At 37.5% G+C, this 8,227-nt stretch overlaps 1 protein-coding gene across 6 annotated transcripts in view; it reads right to left on the bottom strand.

Moving 5' to 3' along the window:
• The window catches only part of LOC122084640 (protein furry homolog-like), a 34,699-nt gene extending 26,716 nt beyond the window's left edge, over positions 1-7,983 (bottom strand). Inside the window, exons 1-7 of one of the 6 annotated variants that reach the window (XM_042653082.1) lie at positions 7,713-7,983; positions 7,476-7,550; positions 6,530-6,664; positions 4,169-4,287; positions 3,603-3,648; positions 410-482; positions 268-325 (exon numbers count right to left, since the gene is read on the bottom strand). In XM_042653082.1, coding sequence (XP_042509016.1) covers positions 268-325; positions 410-482; positions 3,603-3,648; positions 4,169-4,287; positions 6,530-6,625 — 392 coding nt within the window. In that variant the 5' untranslated portion in view covers positions 6,626-6,664; positions 7,476-7,550; positions 7,713-7,983. Of the gene's footprint in view, positions 1-267; positions 373-409; positions 483-3,602; positions 3,649-4,168; positions 4,288-6,529; positions 6,665-7,475; positions 7,554-7,702 lie in introns of those variants that run through there. The other 5 variants (XM_042653074.1, XM_042653057.1, XM_042653066.1 and 2 more) reach the window with 5 other exon arrangements.
• Between the last annotated feature and the right edge of the window lie 244 nt (positions 7,984-8,227).

Genomic DNA, 8,227 nt, shown 5'->3' with positions numbered 1-8,227 from the left:
TGAGTGGCAAACAGCCATGTATGCAGAAATATATGATAACATGTTTGCCTGTCACTTAGGGAGAAAACAACTGTCTTTTGCTTCTGTTGTATATGAATTAATAAACAAATTTCATTTACTTATTGAAAATTCTTCCACATTGCTCATATCATGACACGGTGGGGAAAAAAGAAGGATGCTGTAATTTTGCATAACAAGGAGCATATAGTTGACATTAATAGAGAATGCAAAATAGAACACTAAATATCAACATCAAAACAGCCTCACCTGTCAGCATTGATTAGCCAATCAAACACAAAATTTTCAAGCCCTGACCATAGCTTCTCTGAAATGGTGACAAGACCAAGTCATTCAACTAGAAGGAATCAAAATCTGCATGAAGAAACAAGATATATAAACTAATAGACACCTGTAAGCCCCTCCTGTGGGCAGCACTCCACAAAGCGAATGCATGCTGAGCAAAATATGCACTCCACTGCAAGCTGAGCTCCAGACATGATCTTTATTAGAATTGAAGAAAAAAAAAGGTACAGAATTCTTGAAAAGAAAATAAAGGATGATTTGAAGACAAAGCATTCATGATTCAGACAGGTCCAAAATGGCAACAGGCCAACCCCAATACAATTGGAATGACCAATTCTAACTTAGGTATAGACTAGAGATCTCATTTGGGCATAACGTCTAATCCAATTTGGAGTTCCAGTAGTTAAAGACGGAAGGCACCTCCCATTATCAGCATGTACAAGTCATGAGGTCCTTTCGTCTTATAAGGGAGTTAGGTCACTGCTTCCTCTATGAATATGGGTTCCTCTGCAAGGCCACCGCCTAGCAATTTGCCTGAAATTAGGAAAGCTAAGGGTGAAGTTATACAGTGGCCCCATCCCAAACGCACCGGGAGGCCTCAATGTCTGATTATGTTTTTATGGATCACGTTGCCTTCATTCACCAATTGTATCTCTTTCTAGTCAGGCTTTAAGAAAATTCCCATCCCTCAAGAACAAGACATTTTTTTATGCAGTTGGATTAGACATTAATCTCATACAGGCCTTTGGCAAGCTTGGGAGGCTATCTCATTAGTGAAGCTAGAGTACATCAGTTGACTGCCCGCTTTCTTAGTTATCAAATGGTCTTGCCTGCTGATCCTGAAAAGTGGCTTTCTTCATATCATATCATAAGATAAGAATTGTTTCGGAGGTCTGAACCAGATCTAGGCAGATTACAGCTACTAGCTATTTGAGTTAAAAAGCGAGATCGAAGTTCGAAAGAAAAAACCTAGTTAAGTACGGAAGAACAACGAGAGCTAAGCAATAAACCTAAAAGTGAGGTCTTGGGTGGCAAGATCTTGAAAATTGTAATCCATCGCTCTGATTTCTTCCCTTAACAACGCAGTGTCTTCTTTTATATCAAACATAATCAATCATTGGGCCTGCTTGTATCTAAAATCCATTATATGGATTTTTAGAGTGCATTAATTAGTATCAAAGCTGAACCTAGCCATGGATACCTACATTTCAAGATCAAAACTTGTTTTCCCACTAGAAAAAAACTGTTATTTTATTCATAGATGAAGCACAAAGTGATAATTTCATCTAGTAATCTGTGGTGGACATGTTATCAAAGACAAGTGAGATCATCATTGAGTATGAGGATGATGTCTTCGTCGAATTCTCAATTTCTCAATATTATAATGGTATTTATGTGAAATATTAATTCTTCCAAACACATCATTAAGGTGGGATGAGGGTGGTAGGAAGCACGATGGGCGTCGTTGACTACGACAGAAATTTGTGCACCTTACAACCTTCTATACGCTAGACATTTATTCGTCAATGATTGATTAACAAAGTATCCTCAGAACCAAAGGAGGAGGAACCAACAGTGCAGTTACAGGAAGATCCAAAAGGATCGACAAAAGAGGAAGACTGCTTTGATGTGGGACAAGAAGCAAATTTAAGGGGGGACGAAATAATTAATATGGATGGAGCAACAATAGACGCCACTGCAGTAACGGATGTCATACACATTGAGTTTCTTATTCCACAAATATTTCAAAACGAGGATACCCCATCAACGTTTCATCTTTCGAACTTGATTCGTGATACTGATGCAGAGCATGAGATATTCTCCTAAACGCTTCTATTTCTACCCTTCTACAAATTCTATGGGAAGTTTTTCTCAACATTGGGGGAAGTGATGCAGTTGCATTAAACATTAATCCCGTATGGAGGCCTTTGCGCAAGCTTGAAGCATAGTTGTCAAGGTGTTGCCTAAGTATCTAGGTGGGTTTCTAGGGGCTGGGCAGTCACTCGCCTTATGCTAACTTAACAAGTGGGTGGCGTAGGACACCTAGATCCCTAGGTGGTCATCTTTTTTTAGTTACATTTTTATTTTCCTCTAAAAAATGTTGTTTCTAACATTTTATTTGCTTTTGTACAAGTTCGTGTATAGGTGAGAAGTGTGGGATCATTTAGTACCTAAAAATAATTAACTTCTTCAGAATGAAATTGAATTTTCATTTCTCTTTGTCTCCTTTTTATTACTTACATTTTTTCCCCCTCCAAATAGTGTTGTTTCTAACATAATGTTGTACTGATGTTGCTACGTACAATGGTAAATCAATGCATGGATTCAATTTGTACTGTTGTTGTTGTAATGCTAAAAGCATAATTATATTATTGCTATACTAGATATAATGGATACTTAAATAAATAAAAAAAGGAACCTAGGTGATGCCTAGGTGGACCCTAAGCACTTAGGCAGCCCTCCAATACCTTGGGTTGCCTTGACAACTAAGCTTGGGAGGCTCATCAGGTGCTAGTTGCATTCCAATGGGTTGAAATTAACCTTCGAGTAGTTATATTATACATCGTGCATTTTATTTTATTTTATTTTATATTTTTTGTTTCATTCTAACGGGCCTTAATTATAACCCCATAAAAAAGTGGGGATAAAGTTAGTACACGGGATTATTAGTCAGGTGTTTAAGTTAGATTAGAAAACTTAATAGTTAGATAGAGTTTTGTTTTGAGTTTATTTATTTTATTGAATGCGTTAGTGCGATTAGGAGTTCTTTTATGAGTCAAGTCAATTTAGGAATTTTAGAAGGTCTTTGTACATGTAATACACCCCCACCAATTAAAGATGATTTGAGATTTGAGTAAAAAGTATGAGTTTTTTGAATGTTGTTGAATAGTACATATGGGATTGGTATCCAAGACCTGATTTCTTCTCCTCTTCTCTTATGTTCTCCACTCCTCTCTTCTTCAACACATTTTTTCTCTTCTTCCTCCCGAGAAGATCAATCTCATCTCTTTTCCCTCCCCTTCCATCTATTTGATTTCTTCCCTTAACAACGTTGTTGCTTCCTTTATCTCATATCAGATCACAGATTTGATCAATAGCCCATTTACATCTAAGATACATAGTGGATTTCAGATTGCATTAACTTTTCTCTTATCAGTATAGCATTTCTTTTGACATTGAAAAATAATAACAATGACAACGACAACAACGACAACAACTGCAACAACAACAAGAAAATAGCCACACAAACACACACACACACACACACACACACACACAAGTAGTGTCCTGGTACGAACCTTTCGCTGAAAAGTAGAGGCATCATTAGCACCCTTTGGGGATTCACTGCACATATCCAAGATATCTTACTTTAGATCAGAAACAAATCATGATCAAAACCAATCACAAAATTGAACTAATTATAATAATGTGGTACATTCTCCATATGCAATTATCATTATTATAATAAAATTATAGCAACTATGAAGCCACATGGAGAATTTGAACTTCATGAATTTTTATCAACACCCACATGTACAAAAGGAATCAGAGAAAAAACCAACTTGGGGTTTTGGGGTTGGGGGGTGGGGGTGGGGGTGAGAAAAGAAAGCAAGACTTCTACTTGGCACAGCCTAATTCTCGTCAACAATCTATCAGCTTCGTAAACATTTAACTGACCTGTTCACTCTAGTCTTCTGAATGTCTCCTAAGAAAAAAATAATAATTTAGGACCCTCCTTCTCAATTCAAGAAAACTTTTACACCCCCTAGATTTGGGGACACACCTGGGGTTACCAATCCATCTTCATAATGAATATACAAAGCATCATAAACAAAACACAGCTGAAAACAGGATTGATCAGCACCTTTCTCTCCACCTAAGAAGAGCTTCCAGAAGGGGTACAGGTGTATGTCGAGCCACCATAGCCAATGAATCTAACACTTGTTCGTAAGCAGGGTCAGATGGTCGAAGATACTGCCCATCCTGTTAAGGGGCCACATAAGAGAAGTAAACAACTTGCACAATTGGAGAAAATTACCCCGTTTGAATGAAGTAATAAATAAATATCAAAAGTGAGTATTAAAGATGAACATACCGAGGAATTTACCATTCAATTACTCTGCCTAATGGATCCCCTAGGTAGGAAACATCAAATGGTAGATCCATAGTTGCCACAAGGCCTCCCATAGATGACCCCTAAGCCCCAAGTCCCAAATGGGCAAGGCCTGCATTCGCCTTTTTTTTCTATTTACAGCTTGGCCCTTGCGCTGGTCACCAAGGCCTCACCTGGGTGTCACCTTGGCCAGGTTTTGATTTATGTGCGCCTTATTGCAGCTTGCCATATCATTGAGGAGGTTAAAATTGGAAAAACAGATATAACTAAGCTCTAACATCAAGGTGAAAAAACAAATGTCTTTGGTCATTTGCTGCTTGCTTTGTTTGATGTTGAATGATCATTGACTAATAGGCAAATGCTTCAAGCCTCCTTTTAGTTTATATTTGAAACTACTACTAGCAGATTAATAATATTAACATTACTTGGCTAGGATATTAGTAAATATTAAGTACTAACATAATCTGAAAGGTTTTATCCTAAATTAAACCATGTTTTATGCATATCTTAACCAATAAGGCCTCACCTAGGCCAACACTTTGGTTCCAAGGATCTATATATTAGGAATTGCCGTGAAGTAGATTTGAATCCAGAATGAAATAGAACTGAGAAATGCACTAAAGAGCAAACAGACTCAGATAGAAAGACACACTTATATTCACTAACTAAAACACTTTCTTCATTGGGCGAACAAACTAATCAAGAAGAAGAAGACGAGAGCTTGCTGAAATGACAAGAGATACGGTAGAAAGAGACTAAGAAAGAGACTAAGGAAAGGCTCCAAAAGAGTGTAGCTAGCCTAGTCTAATGAGTCCCTAATTCACCTTTGGAACGGCGAGGGATTCTTCGACTTCCTAGGTGGGGCCTGCTTATTGACTACCTTGTATACAATCCTTCGGAACCATGAAGGAGAGGGCTGACCATCATCTTTAGGCTAAAGACACTCGCTTCACACAACCGAAAGTAGCGTGAAGTAGAGTTAGCGAACAGACCCTGTAACTAACGCAAGTTGGAATGCCTGTGAAGTTTCCTCGTGCGAGCGATGTCTTCCTTGACTTTGGCAACCTTCAGGACGCTACCTCACCTATCTAACTCGGCACCTTGACAAATATAAGTAGTACTAGTATCACCACAGTACATCCTAGTAATTATATATTTCTAAATACACCATATTTTCTGAAGAGGAAAGCCCTAACACTCCTTTGGAATATACACCTTTCCTTCAATATTCATATCAAATATGTAACATGAAAAGCAAAATGACTTACAAAAGGGTATAGAGATAGTCATACCTCTAAAAGAAAAGTACAAGGGAAGTGATTGATGAACTTTATCTCATACTAATAAGAAAAACTCATTACCAAATATTCCCATGTTTGATTCATAATATATTGAAATACTTGACAGGAAAATAGTTCGGGTATACTTCCATTTTGAAATTAAGTAGAAAAAAAAAAAGAGAGAAAAAGTTCATCCAGGGTTGCATTCATGTTTAATCATTCAAGTTTTTCTTTTTGGTTTCATCACTATACAATTTCTCTTACCTTTTCATTCAAAGTTTTATTTTTCTCAATAAAGCTATCAGATTCAAATGGTATATTTTAAATATATTCTGTACAGAATACTAAAGTTATATGTAACAATGAGTATAAAAAATATTTATAGTAACATGAAAAATATATTATCTATGGGCCAAAATGATTCATGGGCTACATTCTTTGATTTTTGTTAACGCATAAGCTGAAATTTAGTGATTTCAACTTTCAAATGGATGCATTTCTCTGAAACATTCATGCTTTTTCCATACTTTCCAATTGCCCAGGCCCCAGGGTATGAAATGCTTTTTTTTTTTTTTTTGCCAGCAGTTGCATGGAGATCTATATTGCTGACATGCTCAACCTAAAAGCATAAGTTATTAGGTCGAGAGACTCATCTGGTATATGAAGTCATCCAAGTTCTCAAAGTTGGTCGATGTGGAATTATTCCCAACATATATAATATGTGAATCTTTGCGTGCTATTAGCAAGGGAATTTATTACAGCAGGGCCCAAAGAATAGGACTACTGATGAGCAATACAAATCACAGCAGTGAGTTACAAATTCATGTCCTACCTGTGCTTGGGCAGTTTCAATGCGACGCCTGGCAAGAGGAAGAAATCGCTGGAGCAGTGCGTCCACGATCAACTTTGCTGCACTGCCTGCCCTCATCTCTTCAAGTCAAATATGCTTTCTGCACCTCAACTGTGCCTACATAGGCAATAACCAATATCCAAGTTACTAATAATAATAATAATAATAATAACAATAAAAAAAATAAAAAATAAAAAATAATCCATTCACCACATCCTATTGAAATATCCGATTTAGGACCTAACAATAGAAAATCTCCAAGTATTTCTGAAAAATACAGTTTCCACTTGAAATTATGCTACATGAATAATTATTTCCATACCCCACCAGTCTCCCCTTCAAATGCCGGGGGGTGGGTGGGTTGGGAATCCGGAGGATCATAAAGGGTGGACAGGATTCTAAAGTGGTGAAGCCCAAAACCTTAACATGCGCCAAACTAAAGATCCAAAAGCTCTCTGGCTACTTCTGACTGGTTACGGGTTGAGGGCTTGCACATTATATGGGGATAAATGAGGAAGAGGGCAGAGAAGCACTGTAAATGTGGCAAATCTACTAAGGGTTGGAAAATACAACATAGAATATAGACACAACAGTGAGACCAATCAATAATGTTCACAGATTAAAATAAAACAAAGCCACAAAAAATAATTTGAAGGAAAGAAATTGCAAATGAAATTTTACAGGAAGCGAAAAACCCAATTCCAAGTCGTCCATCCACAAACAACACCAACCCTTACTCATTCACAATGCAAAATCAGAGAGTATCACTCAACAAGTACCCACACAATTAAAAACACAAATACTGGGGAGTTGTTTACACTCATACTCAGTCTGAATTCCAAGCTTGAAAACGAAAACAAAAATTATGAAGAATAAACTAAAAAACTCAATTTATGAGGGAACTGAAGGCCAGAATGAAGGAAAATACCTTTCCAGAAACGGCAAATGTTGCAATAACTTCGCAAGCTCATCAACCGGAGGAGAGTCAGAGATTAAAATTAACCTGCTAAAATAAAGAGTGCGTGTAAGACAGACGGAGTCTGATCCCACCTTAAAGTTTCAGAATTGAACAGAAACACAATTTAAATGCGAATTAAAATCAATTCCAACTTGAATGAATAAAAGAAAGGGGAAAATAAGGAAAAAAGTCAACACCATAAGCTACCAGTAATTTGGAAAAGCCATGGCAGGTGACTCTGTTAAAGAACTGAAGAAGAGAGAATAGACGAAACCCTAGAAATCCTTGAAGATGTGCAGTGACGAACAGAGAGAAGGTGATTTTGTCGTTTCATTTGATGTAAAGACTACTTTTGACTTCCGAATACAGCAACTGTTTCCTTGTAAGCAAAGACCTGTAAGGCTGGAACCAGAGAGACTGCAAAATCAAAGTGGAAAAACAACGTAGGCTGCACCGATCTTTACTGTTTCAGCAGTAGGGATTTCCCTCCTCCTACAGGTGGCAAATTTCTGAACCGGCCCACAGACCGTCCGCATTTCGAGCCCCAGGGCCGGCCTGTCTATCCATTGGACATTATGTGTTTTTGGTGGGAATACATCCATTGGAGTTTGACTACAGCTATTACAGTCAAAATATGTTCAGCCATGGATTTAGGTATCGGTATCGTTATTGGGATCAAATATCGATCCAGATTGCATAAGTGCGTATCAGTCATTTTTGTC

Source organism: Macadamia integrifolia, chromosome 1 (assembly GCF_013358625.1).
Source record: "Macadamia integrifolia cultivar HAES 741 chromosome 1, SCU_Mint_v3, whole genome shotgun sequence".
Lineage (NCBI taxonomy): Eukaryota > Viridiplantae > Streptophyta > Magnoliopsida > Proteales > Proteaceae > Macadamia > Macadamia integrifolia.
Note: the sequence above shows the minus strand (reverse complement) of the source record. Positions and strands in the feature narration are given on the sequence as shown.